This window comes from Aquarana catesbeiana, linkage group LG02 (genome assembly GCF_042186555.1).
Source record: "Aquarana catesbeiana isolate 2022-GZ linkage group LG02, ASM4218655v1, whole genome shotgun sequence".
In the NCBI taxonomy this organism is placed as follows: Eukaryota; Metazoa; Chordata; class Amphibia; order Anura; family Ranidae; genus Aquarana; species Aquarana catesbeiana.
The window spans coordinates 107,288,102-107,307,671 of NC_133325.1; the positions used below are offsets into that span (position 1 = coordinate 107,288,102).

At 41.8% G+C, this 19,570-nt stretch overlaps 1 protein-coding gene across 1 annotated transcript in view; it reads right to left on the minus strand.

Annotated features, from left to right (window-relative positions):
• The window catches only part of PDS5B (PDS5 cohesin associated factor B), a 191,594-nt gene that overhangs the window by 94,654 nt on the left and 77,370 nt on the right, over positions 1-19,570 (minus strand). The window contains exons 7-9 of the mRNA XM_073613341.1: positions 7,152-7,232; positions 4,417-4,557; positions 1,649-1,764 (exon numbers count right to left, since the gene is read on the minus strand). Of these exons, the coding sequence (XP_073469442.1) occupies positions 1,649-1,764; positions 4,417-4,557; positions 7,152-7,232 (338 nt within the window). The remainder of the gene's footprint in view (positions 1-1,648; positions 1,765-4,416; positions 4,558-7,151; positions 7,233-19,570) is intronic.

Consider the following 19,570-nt stretch of genomic DNA (forward strand, 5'->3'; position numbering starts at 1 on the left):
CCTAGTGTTAACCCGTTCTCTGCCAGTGACTTTTATACAGTAATCAGTGCATTTTAAATAGCACTGATCGCTGTATAATTGTCACTGGTCCCAAAACGGTGTCCGATGTGTCCGCCGCAATATCACAGTCCCGAAAAAAAAAAAAAAAAAAAATCGCTGATCACCGCCATTACTATTAAAAAAATAAATAAAATAAATAAAAATGCCATAAATCTATCCCCTATTTTGTAGGTGCTATAACTTTTGCGCAAGCCAATCAATATACCTTTATTGCGATTTTTTTTTTACCAAAAATATGTAGAAGAATACATATCGGCCTAAAGTGAGGGAAAAAAAAATTGTTTTTTAAATTGGCATAATTATTATAGCAAAAAGTAAAAGATAGTGTTTTTTTTAAATTGTCGCTCTTCTTTTCTTTATAGCACAAAAAATAAAAAACGCAGCGGTGATCAAACACCACCAAAAGAAATCTCTATTTGTGGGAAAAAAAAGAATGTCAATTTTGTCTGGGTACAGCATCGCATGACCGCGCAATTGTCAGTAAAATCGAAACAGTGCAGAATCGCAAAAAATGGCCTGGTCATTGAGCAGCCAAATCTTCCGGGGCTGAAGTGGTTAAAGTGAACGTAACATTTCTAATATTTTTTTATTTTATTGGACAAACATGTAAGAGTGCTCAACTTGATGCAACTAACCTTTGTGATAATGTTTAAAAGCCTTATAGTTCTAAATTTATAAATTATACATGTAGATAATGGCAGTCATATTTGCTTTTACATATAAAGGCTCACAATAAAATTACTGTATTTCCCCCGAAAATAAGACCTATCTCGATTTTCTAGGATGGCTGCAATATAAGCCCTAACCCGAAAATAAGCCCTAGTTAAAGTCCTTGTAAAATCATGTAATCCACGCTGTAAAAGGATTATATAATGTCCAGTGTGTGTCTTTATGTAACATTATTGTAGAAAAAAAAAAACTTTACAGAGCCGCCATGTGACCCGCCAGAGCTCTCCTCCTGGCTGATGTTAGCGGCCCCTCCCTCTGCAGTGCTCAGAGCAGGGCTGACATCAGCGAGGATCTTGGCATTGCCCTCAGCAGTGCTCAGAGCGGGAAAGAAGAGCTCCAACGGGTCATGTGAACACCCAGTATATGGTATGGTATTTTCTACAATGTTACATAAAAGACACACACTGGACATTATATAATCCATTTACAGAGCGATTAAATGATTTTACAAGGACTTTGATGCTGACTCATGAGATGACAGAGGGGGGAGAGAAGACAAGGGGCAAAAGACATCCCCAGAAAAACAGCCCAAATGCATTTTTTGTAGCCAAAATTAATAGAAGATATTAAATATATTTTTTATAAAGCACCTGCATATTTATTTTAGCACATAAATTAAAAAGAAAGAGGCTGGGTAACGGTTTGACTTTCACTACAATGAAAGTATTATAAATCATAATGTCAGCAAGGAATGAACATTGTCTGGTGGGTGAATAAAATCGAGGTCAGCAGCGAACCTGTGGCATACAAACACAGCATAAAATATTTTTGTAAACGATGACACAGCACTGTGGGGATTTTATGCATATTGGCTCTGCTCTATTCACTGTATACAAGCCTTGGATAAAGATTCAATTACCTCCCCAAGTAGCACTGCCAAAGCGGCTTATTTTGAGAAGCCAGTTCGGAATCCTTTGCTCCAAACATTTTTGCAAGAAGCTTCACCACCTGCAGTCGTTCTTCATTGTCGTTACTCTACAGAGATAAGAAACACACAACAGCAGAAGATAATTCGGTCATCAGATACATAAAGCTAAACTAGACAACGAAAGCAGCTAGTAGGCCTGATAATAACAGCAATGCACCAAGTCTGAAGAAATCACACCAACAAATGCAAAATTTGGAGAACTGGAGAGAGGTACGAAGGATATTACAGATGCAGTATTGTGCAGAAGAGGAGTGCAGAAGGTAAAACAGCAGACAATTTGCAGTGCAGAGGGTAGGACAGTGTGCAGTATGTGCAGGAGAGGAGTGATGAGGGTAGGACATGGGGCAGTATGTGCAATAGAGGAGTGCAGAGGATAGGATGGCAGTGGACAGGATATGCAGGGTGCCAAGGAGCGATGCATCAGCGAGTGTCACAATGACAAGTTGGAACCCCATTTAAAATAAATGCACCAAAGCGGACATGTGTGAATGGGCCATAATACTATCTTAATTCTACAGCTTCTCTGCTTTCAGAAATATATTTCTGGATTCTTTCCTAAATGTACATAATATAACTGGGTACTAACATTTATAGGTAAAGTTGATCCAGGGAAAATCGGATTGCCTCTCGGGGGATCAGGAGGGATTTTATTTCCCCTGCTGTAGCAAATTGGATCATGCTTTGCTGGGGGGTTTTTTTTTGCCTTCCTCCGGATCAACTGTGGGTATAGATTTGTGTATATGGGATTGTATTTTTTTTTTTTTTTTTGGTTGAACTAGATGGACTTTTTTTGTTTTTTTCAACCTAACTATGTAACTATATGATCTGGGAGGTTTGTGTTTCCAGACTATAACCTATGTTTTATTCTGTAGCTTTACATCGTTTTTACGGCGATTTTAACCCCTGCTAGCGGCTGAATAAAGGGTTAAAAGCGCTGCTGCGATTTGCAGGCGCTGCCTATTGATTTTAATGGGCAGGGGTGCTTTAGGAGTGGTGTATACACTGCTCCTAAAGCGCCTCAAAGAAGCTGCTTGCAGGATTTTTTGACGTCCTGCCAGCGCAGTGCACCAGTGTGAAAGCACTCAGCCTCTTTACAGGCACTATTTTTAGCGCTAAAGCACCTGAAAAAGGCCTCCAGTGTATAAGGGGTCTAAAGGGGCATCCTTCTTTGCTTTGCTACACAGCATGTGATGGATCATCAAAAACCATGCACATACCAGTCATTCCAACTGACTCAAGTAGAAAACAAGGAAGGATGATAGTCCTCCAGAGACTGGCCAAAGGCAGCTTGCTTTAATCCTGCATTTGAGATCAAACTAAGATGCTTCTGAGATCATGCACAATTCAAGGACATTCAACCTGCTGTTGACCTCCTTCTGACCTGCATTTGAATACTTGAAAGTCCCTTTGACTTGTATGGTTGCTGCACATATGTCTACGGAATTCGCACCCCAAAGTCACCTTTTGGGGATCATTGAAGCGGCGCACCGATTCAGGCTGTACCATTGCCGGCAATTGCCGCTGTTTTGGCATGCAATTTGACATGTCAAATCGCTCCAATGTGAACCTAGGCTAAAGGAGAGGTCACCCAAAGGGAGTTCTTTTAAGCCTTGTGGGCTTAAAAGTCATGTAGAGCAGAGAGACTCAAGATGAGATGCCAAAGAAACACAGAGAGTGCTGTAATGTGGGTTAAATCCTTGAGACACCTTGAATAAAATGTTCTAACAAAGGAAAGTAAAGCCAAAAGGTTTCTGGAATAGAATTAATCCTTACGCCTAGGTTCACATTGATGCGATTTGACATGTCTTGCGGCGCTGCACCAATTCCCAAAAGTTGTTTCTGTATTACTTTGGCGACTTCGGGGTGCGATTTGTAGAGAAATCTGTGGTTTTGGAAACTAAAGTTACATTTTGCAGATCTCAGTGAGAAGAGCTGTGAGAGCTGATTGGAGGGAAAGGATACACCCCCTTCACACAGCAAACAGGAACAGAGCTAAGGCGATCACAGGCTGTGTGCTGGACCCCCCTTCTCTCACCTTTTTTAGCTCTTGGTGTCAGGAAAATATGCCAGGGGGCATGCCCAGCAAAGCTTTTGCTAAACACCCAAATGCAGCAACCTAAAACCCAGGGACCATGAACATCCAGTCTTTGTCTTGTACTGTACAATTAAGATACAGTAACTGTTCTGAAGTTAAGAAAAGCCCCAGGGCACAGGCCTCTAAACCAGTGTTTCTCAACTCCAGTCCTCAAGGCGCACCAACAGGTCATGTTTTCAGGATTTCCACTATTTTGCACAGGTGATTTGATCAGTTTCACCACCTTAGTAATGACCACAGTCGTTTCATCTGAGGGAAATCCTGAAAACATGACCTGTTGGTGCGCCTTGAGGACTGGAGTTGAGAAACACTGCTCTAAACAACAAGTCAGCAATGCAAGCTTCAATGTTACTAAAGAAGCTCAACTTCAACTAGAACGTCTTCACTAAAAGATATGTCATAACACGGACATCAAGTCAAGTGACCACCAGCTTTAGAGTCTTGAGATGTCCCATTCTCCCGGGAGCTAGTTGACTGTACTGTACTGCCAAGCGTGGGTTCCAACTGTTTTTATGGCATGGTCTCTGATGTGTCCACAAAGAGGAGCTCCAAGTACAATACATTATAAACTTACTGTTTCAGTAAGTAACAGATGGAAACATACCTTGAGCTTGAACTCCAGCTGAGGTAAAACAGAAAGGAGCAGGTGGCTATCAATATTGTAAAGCTCCAAAATCAGATCAAACACGTGTTCAGACAAGTCGCTGATGGAGGTTTTACCAAGCATAAGAACTTGATTGAAAAACTGGGAAAAAAAAGAAGAAGATTGGTTACCCATGTTTAAATAATAGTTTAAAGGGAACATTGACACTTCTTTGTTTTAACTTTCACCATCTGCTCAAATACTGGTAGTATGCATATCTGAAAGACCTAAATTCCTAAAATACGTAATGCACAGGGGTCCCATGGATTGCCACCATGATAAATGCAACAGATTGCACAGAAAATTTTTACTCTGTGAAGATGAATATCAAAAGCACTTCTGAATCTCAAGCAACCTATCGTGAGATATCGTGGGAGAATAATATTGCTTCCCATCTCCGCAATGCTAATCGGTCAAGCCTTCCTTCATACAGTACATTCAAAAGGTACTGATCTTTCATAAAAAACTTTGCATGCCATGCTTTTCTGGGTTTTCTTAGTTTTTTTTTCACTGCTACTTGCACTATGAAAAAGCAAGTATAATTAGTTAAGAGGCCTGACAAAATGATTAGGGTTAGGAAGTTGGATATCAATCTCCCAAGATGCACAGACACACACCTGGAAGGAAATGGACTGCCTAGTCAGCATGTGACTCAAATGTGAAGGAACATTTGTTTTTGTTTTGTTTTTTTTGTTTTTTAATATTTACCTTCAACTGTAAGATTTTTCTGCACTATATCCTGGATGTTTTAGGGCTACCTAATGGACTATGCAGACTCATTTTTAGATTTCATGTCCAATTTTATATAACATTTGAAAATGTACAGCAAATGCCAAGCAAACTTAGTAAATTGACAATCATGCTAGCATACGTTTCTATGTCTACCTGTATACACTATATGTCAAGCAAACATGTTGCATATGTAGCTAATATTTCACATTTAATACACTTTTACTAGTTGCATAATAATATTTGGTGCCCCTTTCCATTATCAAAGACAAACCTGATTTTACACAGGTTTTGTGGCCCATACAGCGTGAATGAGAGGTGTTGTTAATGCGGCTGGAGCTGTTTGCAGGCAGCATATCTAACTATGGGGAAGCAGTGGATATGCTGACACAGCCGCATGTCCCAATTTGACAGGCATGCAGGAGCGGATACGCGGCTCCAAATAGACACAGTCTGCCTTCAGGGCCGAGCACCCACCCCTGCAGGCCTGTCAAATTAGGACATGCAAGCCTTTTCTGTACAGCTGCTGAATCTCCATAGAGTAACATAGGCTACCTGCACACAGCTCTGGCTGAATGAACACTCCACTCATTCCGGCTGTACAAGCCACAGCAATGTAAATGACCTCTTAGGGTGGTAACATGCAACTAAAATGTTGTTAAAGCAGAACATCACTCAAAAGGGGAAGTTTCACTTTTCCACCTCCTCTCCCCTCTTAGTTATGGATAAAGTTTTTTTCTGGGTACCTGTCAAAACCAGGTACCCGCTCCTACTCCCAACTTCTCCCAATGCCACAGGTATCAGAAGGCCACAGGACCGTGCAAAACGCAGCACGGCTCACGCATGCGCAGTGGAATTCCAGTTGTGAATCGGGAAGGAGTCACAGCAGGTTTCCAACAGTAGATATGGCAGCATCAGGGACCCGAAGACATGTGAAGAACCGGCCCAGTTGAGGATGGTGCTGGATCCCTGGTCAGTTAAAGTGTTCTTTATTAAGGCTCGGTTCACACTGGAACCAGCTGCGGATCGCACAGGAGCGCCGTGTGTCCCTGTTCCCCATTTCAGGGACGAATCAGGGACAAATCTATGCCTGCATAAGGCCCTGAAACGGAGCCAAAGACGCACAGATTTTCTGTGCAGTGCGCTCCGCAGCCACAACAGAGATAGGTGAACCGGCTCCATAGAGAGCCGGTCACATTCTCCTGCTATGCGAATTGGATGCGGGGAAACCTACATCTAATTCGCATAGGTGTGAACCTGGCCTAAAAGTCAGCAGCTAAAAGTATACTTTCTGAAGCTAGACAGCTTATTTCCATATTTTGGAAAAGCACATCCACTCCTTTATCCCTCTGGGTGGACATAATCAAGCAGCTGTACACTATGCTAATGGAAGAAATGCAAGCTAAAGAACTGGATACTTGGGAAAAATTGCCACTCTATAACAACAAGCCCTGGCCATTTTGTGATAGGATTTCTATCCACTATATATTATTCTCTCCCTCTTCTGCTTCTCTTCTCCCTCTGTTTTCCCCTTCTCACTTTATTTTTTCACTGAGCATTATCATTCATTGTTTATCCTGTGTCACTTGATGTTGCATTGAATATTAATATTCATAACTGTCCCGACAGTATAGATATCACCCACATATTTCATCCTAGACCTGGGTGGCGATCCGAAGACATCCCCTATTATCATATCAGTAATTGATATTGATTAATGTGTCTCCATCTGGATGTCGATGTTCCTGTGTGATCAATGTCAAGTTGTATTCACAATTTCTATGTGAATTTGTTTTTCTTTCTATAATACTTTTGTAAATTTTTGAACACGTTAACAAAAAAATATATGCAGCCTACTTTTTGCTGAATCGACTGAAGAACCGCTTTAAGCAGTGACAAAAATTGAAAGCTAGTTCAGATCCTATCTATCAGTTCTGAGGATCAGAATAGATATAATTTTAACTTACATTTGTTATGTATGGTTCTATTGCTTGAGCAGTTCTTTTCAGCAGAGCTTTGGCCAGATCATAAGCCTGTTTGTTCAAATTCTATAAAACAAACCACAGAATGAATGGAGAAAGAATATAGGGAATCAAAGAACAATGTTACCAGCATATAAATATATATTCATAGCAAACAGGCACATTTTAGAAAAAAAAACCTTATTTGTCACAAAAACTGAGCCTGGGTTCACACTATCACGTTCTCAGAGATCGCATGTGATTCGCAGCTGCACCACAGGTGCCGATCACATGCGATCTCTGAGCAATGAGCCATACAGTTGTATGGCTGAACTCGCACAGAAAATAGTGCAGGAACTTACTTTTCCCAGCACTAGAATTGGATCACATGGGTGTTCTCACCTATGCGATCCGATTCCTGTGCGAGTTCACAGTTCACATTGCAATCTGTGAACTAAACTGGGGGTGTCAAAGTTAATGACACCCGCAGCAGTTCACACAAAGCAGTGTGAACTGTCTGCAGGAGAGGAGCGATGTGGGAACCGGCGCTGGTATCGTGCTGGTTCCCGCATCGCACTAGTGTGAACTTCGGGTAAGGGCCAGTTCACACCAGATGCAGTTCCTTGCACTTTTTTTCTGCACTAAAAATGCATGCACAGTGTTTTCCATGTATTCCAATGGCTATAGTTCACACCAATCCAGCAGTCAGTTCCCGGACAGTTTCTGCACCGGAAACTGTCTGGAACTGACTGCACTGATGTGAACTAGAGCCATTGGAATACATGGAAAACACTGTGCATGCATTTTTAGGGCCAGTTTACACCACAAAAATGCACTCCGGATACGTTCCAGATCAGTTTTTGTTTACAGTTCACACCACATGCAGTTCCAGTGCGTTTTGATGCAATTTGCTAGGTTCCAGTACTGTTCTGTGCAGAAAAAAATGCAGCACGCTCTACTTTTTTTTTCTGCACCGGAAACTGACTGCACTGGTGTGAACTAGAGCCATTGAAATACACGGAAACCACTGCATGCATTTTTAGTGCAGAAAAAAAAAAAAAAGCGCACGGAACTGCATCTGGTGTGAACTAGCACTAAAATATACAACGCATCCTAAAGCTGGCTCTACACTGATCAATTTTTTTGCTCATACAGCAGGCTGAATGGAAAAAAAAAAAATAATTCCTCCAGCTACAATATGCAGCATAGATGGATGAATCCCCTGTTGTGGTATTTTGACAGCTGCCCCACCGGCAAATTATCTCAGCTACATCTGATTGGATTGTAGATGCTTTTCAGCTAACAATTTTCAACCTTTGATTTTTATTTAAACTGAGGGGTGTCAAGCAGGAGGCAGGTGACAGGGCCATCCACTAAACAAATTTTAGTCGGTTCCTCAGGGACTGTTAGAAAATCATAGTGTAACTTAACCAACTTAACACATTCAAGTGGGACCCTGCTGTAGCCAAAGTCCCCTTACATGCAATTGTCAAATATATTAAAATTATTTATTATTACATTGTAGAATTTTAACAGCACACGTCAGTATTTGGAACCAATTGTCAAGTGCCAACGATACACATTTTCAACAAACTATCAATGCGAATAGTACGCCATAATACCATAATCTATGCTTCCACTAACAGTAATGTCATTGTTATCCTTTAATTGTACTGTATGCGTTTTTCTTCAAGTTCCTTAAAGTAGGTGTAAACCCGAATTTCTTTTTTTTAATTAAGGCTTGCACCTTGTACAGTATAGGATTTCATGTCATCTGTGCCTAGTCTTGCCACGAAGAGTTAATCTAGCTCTAAACAATCCTCTTATCTTTTTTCAGTAAGATAAAGACTGAGACATAGAGAAATAGGAGTCAGTTCTTCCCTCCTTGCTGTGAGTGACAGGTGATTTACATATCTTATGCACCCCTGAGAAAAGACATTCTGTGTGCTTCAGATCCCCTCCTTTCTTCTCCAGCTCTCCCAGGATTGGCTGCTCCACACCTCAGCATGATTGGGCATGCTGAAGTCATGTGGTGACCTTTCTGGGTTTTGACTGGATGCTAGTGATCATAGCAGAAGTTCAGTGTAAGAAATACACAGGAGAAAATGCATGTTGACAAGGGGCGTGTAGAGGTGGGCGGGGAGACCACCGATATCACGACTCCACCCACCGAGCTCCAGACAACAGACCCGCCCACAGAATCTGCAGTTTTTCAGGTCTCATAACAGACAGAAGGGAGACATTTGACAGGTAAGGATACATGCAGGAGGCATGTATATCCTTATAGATAACCACTATGGCAGTAGTTTATAAAGGATGAGAGTGGGTTTACATCCACTTTAAAGTTGTTCTAAAGCCTAAACAAACATTTTTTTTACCTTAATGCTTTCCTTGCTCGGGAGTGAGCATGCACAAGTGCCCCTTTTGGGATGCAGGTTCCCATGGGGGCACTGGACAGAGGAGGGACCAGGAGCTCCAGCAGGGGACCTGAGAAGAGAAGGTTCGGGGCTGCTGCATGCAATTCCTTTGAACAAAGCAGGCAAGTAGAGAGGTGTTTCTCCCCCCCCCCCCCCTATAATCACTTTAACTGCTTGACCCCTAGAAGATTTACCCCCCTTCCTGAACAGGCCAACTTTTGCGATGCAGTACTGCGTTACTTTGACAATTGCGCGGTCATGCGACGCGGTGCCCAACCTGAAGAGCCGGATCACATATATAAAACTGCTATAGGGCAGTGCGCAAGCGGTTAACATAGGTATAGCCCATAAGGTCAGATAGGCACTAGCCATACGTTTCTATGAGGCCACCATATTTGGCCTTTAAGATGATCAAAAGTAGCCAAAAAAAATGTATGCACATGGTCAGTTTATGCCCTTATTGTGAATGTCGCTGGGCAGTCCTGCAAATTCCCACACTCACAGGAAGTAGCGGGTAGATAAATTCCAAGATTACAAATGCAATGGCGACATAATGTAAAGATAATATTTCTAGCCACTGCAACAATACATAGAATAATTTATTATGTGCGCTAGTACGGATGTTTTTTTCAAAAGGTGTAGACTAGGGGCTCCAAAAAACAAAACAAAAAAAACACAACTTTCCCTCTTCTGTAACATTGGGACGTCTGTAGTTTTCAGACACAGCTAAGAATAATGCTAACTGTTAAAGAGTGTGCCTCATGAAGTCATCAGCTCACAATACTTCTGGTTTAACAAAAGACAAATTGTATTTTGAATTAAAAAAAAAAATGTGACTAGAACCATTAAAGATTCCATTTAATTATACAGTTATGAAATTTTTATTCTTTGTGCACCTGAATTATTGGAAAGATTATAATAATTCTCTGCCTACACAGGAGTAATAATCCCCTACATCATTGCATAACATTTAGAAAAACACCTTTAAAATGCTATATATAGATCGTGAAAGGGGGGGTTGTTGATATGAAACAAGATATTAAATATGAATAGAAAACGATAACTGGTGAAAACAATTATAGCGATTCACACCAATTTATCCAATAAAAAATAAAAAAAAGGAATCTTACTTAAAAAAACTGATGTTAATACAACTTGCACATGACAATTATACCCAAGGATAATTTAACTACATCAGTGTCCTGACTGGATGTTTTTAAGCTTATAAGAATTTGGATTTATTTTAATACTTCTGTTATGAATATAGGGGAAAGTACAATTAACCTCATTTTACATTTCTTACTAAAGTTATACAACAAATTTAGAGTAGCTTCCAACAATGAAGTAGTAATCAGAATATTCATAACTGATAAAAAACAAAGTCAAGAATCAGCTCTGGCTGATGAGTTTCGGTTTCCCATGAACAGTATTATGCAAAGGTTAGGCAACTGATGTTTATTTTAATCAGTGAAAATATATCAACCTCTGCAAAAAAACAAATGTAAGCATTATCTACTTCTAAAAAATATTATACGATTACCATTAGCTGAATCTGGCAGGTTAGAAAAATATAGCAAAACAATGTGGTATCTGCAAAAGTCTGGGTTCCCTGCCTGGCAAATTCTGTGTAACACCTCCTTTGGTAAAAGGCACTGACTCCAAACAACTTATTTATTTCCTTTTCTGAAAATGGTTCATGTTAATGTTGAGGAGTGCCTTGAATTTCTTTTTTTTTTTTTTTTTTTTAAAAGACAGACTGAAACAACAGCTTCAAAGACTTCATACTTAAAGTGATGTTATTAATTGTAGTGCATCTGCAACAAAAACTACTGAGTACGCTCAGTGACACTTTTAACCACTTCAGCTCTGGAAGATTTTACCCCCTACATGACCAGGCCATTTTTTGCTTTTCAGCACTGCGCTACTTTAACTGGCAGTTGTGTGGTCATGCAATTTGCTCACCTCTGAGTTTATTTTTTGTGCTATAAATAAAAAAAAGCACATACACTTTGAATAAAAAAAAAAAAATATATATATATATATATATATTTTACGTTCTGCTATAAAACATATTCAATCAAAAAATCAAAATCAAATTTCTTCACAAATTTTGGCAAACAATATACCAATAAGTATATACTGATTGGTTTGTGTGAAAGTTATAGCGTCTACAAAATTGCGTCTCATATACTGTATATACTGGAATTTGAATTATTATATTTTTTTTAATTTTATACTAGTAATGACTGATCAGCAGGACAGCAGGCAACCTGATACTTTATGGGAACTGGCTAACTGCCACTGACATCACCAGTGCCACCAATACAGTGATCAGTGTAAATAATATACACTAACCCTGTATTAATGACACTGACTGGGAAGGGGTTAACATCTGGGGCAATCAAAGCATTAAATGTGTGCCCAACTAGGTTTATTACGTGCTGATTTTACTAAGGAATGTGCCAGTTTTTATGTCCCGATTTGCAGGGGGGAAAAAAAAACGGGACATCGCCGCTGTCAGAAGAGAGCTTTGTGTTTACATACACAAAGTTTTCTCCGGACGATCGGAGGGTTACGGTCATAAATCATTGGCCAGGAACTGCTGAAGCCAGTGACAGCAGCATGCGCCCCCTACCTGGAAATGCAGAATCACACACACACACACACTAATATATATATATTTTTTTATATATATATATATCTCCTTTTCTTTTGAAGTACATCACGGGACACAGAGCCACAGTAATTACTATGTGGTTATAGTCCACCTTGAGGTGCTGGACACTGGCACATCCTAAACAAAAAGTTGCCTCGCTATATAACCCCTCCCACTACTGGGATTATCTCAGTTTTGTAGCAAAGCAATACACGTGTATACTAGAAAGAGGGGCGGGACCTCTGTGTCCCGTGATGTACTTCAAAAGAAAAGGATTTTACAGGTAAGCTGTTATAAAAATCCTATTTTCTTTAATCATACATCACGGGACACAGAGCCATAGTAATTACTATGTGGGATGTCCCAGAGCAATGCCAACTGAGGAGAGGGAGACACAATGAAAGTAGGGCACCATGAGATCAGAGGATTTATACTGCTGCCTGCACTACACTGCGCCCAAAGGTGACATACTCATGTCTTTTTACATCCACCAGACAGAATCTGGTAAATGTATGGATTGAAGACCAAGTTGCGGCCTTGCAGAATTGAGCCATGGAGGCTTGGTGATGCACTGCCCACGAAGCACTAACAGCCCTAGAGGAGTGCGCTTAGATTTGAGAGGGTAGAACTACCTCTTTAAACCATAAACTTGAACGATTATTTGTCGAATCCATTTAGAAATAGTAGATTTCGATGCTGCCTGTCCTCTTTTAGGACCTTCAGGCAACACGAACAAAACATCCATTTTCCGAATCTGAGCAGTCGCCTTTAAGTAGACTTTGACTGCTCTCACCACATAAAGAGAATGTAGTAATTTTTCTTCCACAGAACAGGGTTCTGGACAAATGAAGGTAGAACAATATCCTGGTTTAGATAAAAAGCTGATGTTACCTTTGGTAAAGAGTTAGGATGAGGACACAATACTAGCTTATCCTTGTGAACAATAAAAATATGGCTCTTTATAAGAAAGAGCAGCCAATTCTGATACTCTTCTTGCAGCAGATATGGTTACCAGAAAAAAATAGTTTTCTTGTCAAAAAAGGACCAAGGTAATATGTTGTATCGGCCTAAAAAAAAGGCTGTTTTGTAATGCCGACAAAACTCAATTCAAGTTCCAAGGGTTCAGGGGGTACCTAACCGGAGATTAAGCAGTGTTACCCCCTGAATAAAGTTACGAACCAAAGAATGTGGAGCAAGTGGTCTTTGAAATAATACCGATAAGGCCGAGACCTGTCTTTGGAAAGCACTCAAGGCCAGCCTTATTTCTCTCCCCATCTGCATAAAGTCAAGGATTCTACCTTTGACCTATTTCCTGGGGTGCAACTCCTGGTTTCACACCAGGAGACATACGATTCCCAGACTCCATAATATAGAATTATGGAGGCTGGGTCCCTTGCATTAACCAAGGTAGAAACTACTGAACCTGACAGCTCACGCTTCTTCAGAGTGTGGGTCTCAATAGCCAGACCATTAAATTTAGCGTTTGTAAAGTAGGATGGAACACTGGACCTTGCGAGAGAAGGTCTGGCCGTGATGGTAGGGTCCATGGGTCCCCTACTGCCATCTGTACAATCTCTGCATACCAAGATTTCCTGGGCCACAAGAATCAATGACTTCCCTTCCTGCTTGATCCTGCGAAGAAGTCGTGGACGCAGGCAGAATAGGAGGGAATGCATAAATCAGTGAGAACCGATTCCACGGGAATAGCAAGGCATCTGTTCCGCATGCTAGTGTATCCTTTGTTCTCGACACAAAGATGACGATTTCTTTGTTGAACCTGGACGCAAACAGATCTATGTCTGGGATCCCCCATTTTTGACATATTGACAGGAAGATATCGGGGTGAAGGAACCATTCTCCCGGGAACAACTGCTGGCGACTCAAGTAGTTCGCCTGCCAATTTTCTATTCCTAGAATGAAGACTGCCGATAGGCAAAGTACATTGTTTTCTGCCCAAGATAGAATATGATTCACCTTTCTCTGGGCTGCAAAACTTCTTGTGCCCCCTTGGCGATTAATATAGGCCATTGCTGTGGCATTGTCTGATTGAATCCTGGCAGGACAATACCGTAAACTGAATGTTCAGTCCTTCAGGACCAAGACCTCTGCCTGAATTTCTAAAATGTTAATGCCCAATTTCTGATCTGGGCCACTTCTCTTGGACAGTTGCCTCTTCCAGGACTGTTCCCCAACCTAAACAAAAAAGGTTGGCATATGTTGTTACCACTTCCCAGGTAACTGAAGGAAGGATTTTCCCCTTAGTAGATTTTTGGATATTAACCATAAACGGAGGCTCCGGCGCACCCAGCCTACAACAGCACCTGGTATTTCCAGGTGTTCGCTCATCCAGGGATTAACCAGGCCCGACCCTGCTCAGCCTCCAAGATCAGATGAGATCGGGCGCCATCAGGGCGATGTAGCCGTAGGCTTTGGAGTCAGACACATTGGGAATGTAGAGCTTGAACCCTTTGTTCCAAGCCAATAGGATACTGTTTTGCAGCAGTCTTGAATGAAACTGAGCATAAGGAACCGCCTTGAATAAAGCCACCATCTTTCCCAACAACCTTATGTAAACCATAATCCTTATACCTTGGACCCTTAATCTGGTTAGAAGAGGGGCCAGAACCTTTGTAAACACTCAAGGTGCAGTAGCTGGACCGAAAAGCAGAGCTACACACTGAAAATGAAGATTTTCCACCTTGAAAAGTAGATATTACTAGTGAGCGAGGAAATAGGCATATGGAGGTATGCATCTTTGATGTCGATTGACGCCAGTTCTCCTCCTTGTAGAATGGAGATAACTGATTTGGATTGACGCCATACGAAAAAAAGAGTGGTTATATTCAGGAATTGAATTTAGATTTTTGAGATCCAGAATGTCCATTCGGATTTGGCACCAAGAAAAAAAAAAAAAGGTTTGAATCAAACCCCAACCTCTGTTCTTACATGGGGACCCCCATGATCACTTTTTCTTTTTCTCTGGATCCTTAGAAACGTTTGATCTGAGAAAACGGGGAAACGGGAACTCTTGGAACTCCAATTTGTACCCTGGAGCTATTGAGCAAGTCCCCCATTAGTCTCGACACTCTTCCTGCCAGATCCTTGAGAACTGTAGAAGAATTCCCCCTATTCGATTGAACCTGACGGTGGAAGCAGCCGTGACTGCCTGGAGGCTTATGCCTCTGGCACAGGAGAAGGAGCTTTAAAATACATTTACGCCTTTTCTTAAAATGGCAAAAGGGGTGCTTTCCACTAGAATTTCTTTGGATGTATTATCCAAAACATCCCCTAATAGCTGTTTCACCGCAAAAAGGAAGACTAGCCAGGAGCTTCTTACAAGGCCTGAAGGATAGAATCTCTCATAGCAACTATTACAAACATAAAGCTGCCTCCTGGGCCTGCTGAGCAGGATAACCTTGAAAACCTGTTTAAACTGGTCTCTCAATGATTAAGCCATTACTGTCAGCGCAGGCTGAGACACTCAATCTGCCAGAGAAAAGAAGTGTTATTTTTTTTTTTTCCCCCAATAGGAATTCCACCTTTTTTATCCGTTGGATCCTTAAGCATTTGAGCATTTGTCTGCCGGACAAGTCAAACTTATTCACAGAGGATATAGCAGCGTTAATCGCTGGTATACCCTACTTAGTGAATTTCCTCCACCATAGGATAAAGTGTGAAAACTTTTTAGGAGGGGGAAAAAAAATGCTTATCCGAGTGATCCTCTCAGATACAAACAAGCTTTTCCAGCAATGAATGGACAGGAAAAGGCATGCACAGCCTGAGGGGACTTTAGTGAACCCACTCAGTTAAGGGTACATAAATGTGGAGAGATCATTTAGCAAGAAATTGCACCATCAATCTTAAAATTAGCACAGCTGATTCTCCCGCATTTGACCCCTCAGAAGAGGAGTCATCGGCCTCACCACGGTCCCCTGAGGGAATTCGTCTTCTCCTGCCCCTAGTTCCTCAGTATGAGGGTCCTGGGTAATGGAAGAGAACCTGTCACATTTTGACCCACACTGGGATGCGATTAAAGTCAGTAAACTTTTTTTTTTTTTAATTATAAAATAAACAGGGGCTGCAGTGTTAAAAACAGCTGCAGACATTTCATGGCTCTGATGCTCACTCTGACCTGCCACCCCTTCTCAGGGGAGGATGCCATTTGTAGAGTAGGCTTTCCATAGCTTGCAGGAGACCCTTTTAGCTCTTTTTGGGGGCGTTTCAACCCCCCCCCCCTTCTGACCATAGCCCAATGCACAAAGCAGGAGGTACTACCAGAAGAAATCGCATCCACTGCTTGAGCAATAGTCCAGCTACTGCCATTGCTATTAATGCTCAGCCTGATGCAAATAGTAAATGTGTCAAATAGGAAATGCCTGTATCACCAAAACCTCTTTCGTGCTCTTCTTTGCTTTTATGTCTCTCCGACAATTTTGCAGCCAGCATAAATGGAGTTTTTCTTTTTAAAAAAAAAAAAAAACAAACACACTCCCGTGTTGGAGGAAGCCAGTGCCGCGCTAAACCCTGCCCCAAACGTTGCATCGCCCCCCCCTTCTTTCTTTTAAAAAAAAAAAACAGTTTTCCCGCGCAAGCAGGGGCCTCCGATCCGGCGGGGGTGAGGGAGGGATGGCGTGGAGGAGACCTGGAAGCAGGGGTGGTGAAAGAAAAAAAAACGGCATTGTTGATTGTTTTTAATTCTCATTTATACTCAGCCTCTTGAAGAGGGGAAGAGTTCAGCTCAGGTGGGGGTGTCTGGAGGAAGCAAAATCCCCCAAACTTACCGGAGGTCTGCCTGCTAGCCGGACGAAAAAAAGTCTGCTGCTTTTGTGACACAGCGGGATCTCTGAGCAAAGCATGAAAAGGTACGTGCTCCATACAGCCCCCAGTGGTGACACTTAGGCATGGCAAGATTTACTTTAAAGGAGACATTTCATAAGAAAATGTAAAAATTCCTCAGAAAAACTCACCTTACCTTTCCTGCCACAGGGTTTTTTGTGGTAAAACCAAAAGACCCAATCTTCACCCTTCACGGTGGGTTCCGTTAACAAACCTTCCCGAACTGGGGACCCTCAGGGAACCCACAATCCTGGACCTGTAAAAAGCACCCTGCCAGAAAAACTTTATGGCCTTGATCGGAGGAGGATGCCTCGTTGATACTATGCTGTTGGACTGATTATACAGATTATACTTAAAGGGTCACAGCGGAACAGCAGGAAAGCAAAGCAGTCTGATCTTACACGGGGCTGATTTCAGTACAAAAGACGCGGATAACGACAGCTGTATGTGCAAGTGTGCGCTTATGCTGACCAGAGACGCAAGAAAGTAAGGTTTATTAAAGTATGTTATACGGAGAGCACTATGTCTGTCCCTTTCTGTTTATATGAATCACGCTGACCCCCTGCTACGTGGCTATCTGGAGGAGTCTCTTGTCATTGGACCTTACCTTCACTTTGTTGATCCCTATGGGAATGCTCGCTTGACTCTTTTTTGAAGGGTCCTGGTTACCAGGTGAGAGGCCATTCGGTTTATGGTGAAGGGTCCTTCTATCAGTCACACATCATTGCTGTGAAAATCACGTTTGCCTGTTGGATTCATGTATAATATCTGGACACTTTTTGTGCTCTGTATATTTTCAAGGACATTACCCTAGTGTTTTTTTCTTCATCCCTGGATTATTTTATTCATTTTTTGGTTTTTGTTTTAGCGCTGCACCCATTTTATTTATCTGTTTAGAGGGATTTGATCGTTTGACCCTTGTGTTCAGCTGCTTTCTGGTTTTTGCATACATGCGCTGATACATTTTCATATAGTTTATGACCTTAATACCAAAAGTACTGGATCCCGGGGGTCCAGCACTCTAAAAAGAGAAGCGTTACAGGCAAAACCTTGCTTCTTCGGATACGAGGCCCGGGTACCATTCAATTCGCCAAAAAGACACTTTGAATGGATCCGGCTGCATAGCTAGCCCCAGCAAGGATTGCTCCAGAGGAGCTCAGCACAGCACATCTTTACTCGTGACCAACACCTTAGACACTGGCGAAAAAGCTGAGATACTCCCAGTAGTGGGAGGGGTTATATAGGGAGGCAACTTCCCGTTTAGGGTGTGCCAGCGTCCAGCACCTGAAGGTGGACTATAACCACATAGTAATTACTATAGCTCTGTGTCCTGTGATGTACGATTAAATACATTTTATTTATATCTTTTCATGTGACAACACTGAAGAAATGACACTTTGCTACAATGTAAAGTATTGAATGTACAGCTTGTATAACAGTGTAAATTAGCTGTCCCCTCAAAATAACTCAACACACAGCCATTAATGTCTAAACCTCTGGCAACAAAAGTAAGTACACCCCTAAGTGAAAATGTCCAAATTGGGCCTAAAGTGTCAATATTTTGTGTGGCCACCATTATTTTCCAGCACTGCCTTAACCCTCTTGGGCATGGAGTTCACCAGAGCTTCACAGGTTGCCACTGGAGTCCTCTTCCACTTCTCCAGGACGACATCACAGAGCTGGTGGATGTTAGAGACCGTGCGCTCCTCCACCTTCCGTTTGAGGATGCCTCACAGATTTTTAATAAGGTGTAGGTCTGGAGACATGCTTGGCCAGTCCATCATCTTTACCCTCAGCTTCTTTAGCAAGGCATTGGTCGTCTTAGAGGTGTGTTGGAGTCATTATGTTGGAATACTGCTCTGCTGCCCAGTCTCTGAAGGGAGAGGGATCAGCCTCTGCTTCAGTATGTCACAGTACATGTTGCCATTCATGGCCCTCTAAACGAACTGTAACTCCCCAGTGCCGGCAGCACTCATGCAGCCCCAGACCATGACACTCCCACCACCATGCTTGACTGTAGACAAGACACACTTGTTTTTGTACTCCTCACCTGGTTGCCGCCACACACCCTTGACACCATCTGAACCAAAATAAGTTTATCTTGGTCTCAGACATGGGTCCAGCAATCCATGTCCTTAGTCTGCTTGTCTTCAGCAAACTGTTCGCGGGCTCTTGTTCATCATCTTTAGAAGAGGCTTCCTTCTGGGATGACAGCCATGCAGCCCAATTTGATGCAGTATGTTTGGCCTTGGTACAGACACAGAAGGTGGCACACACAGGTTAATATGGTTAAAGGTTAATTTGCCACATTTGTGGCTTTCTAAATCACAATTAGTGTCTGTGTATAAATAGTCAAAAAGTTTGTTGGCTCTCACATGGGTGCACTAAGCAGGCTAGACACTGAGCCATGAGGAGGTAGAAAACAACTGTCAAAAGACCTGCGTAACACAGTAATGAAACTTTATAAAGATGGAAAAGGATAAAAAAAAAAAAAAAAAAAGATATCCAAAGCCTTG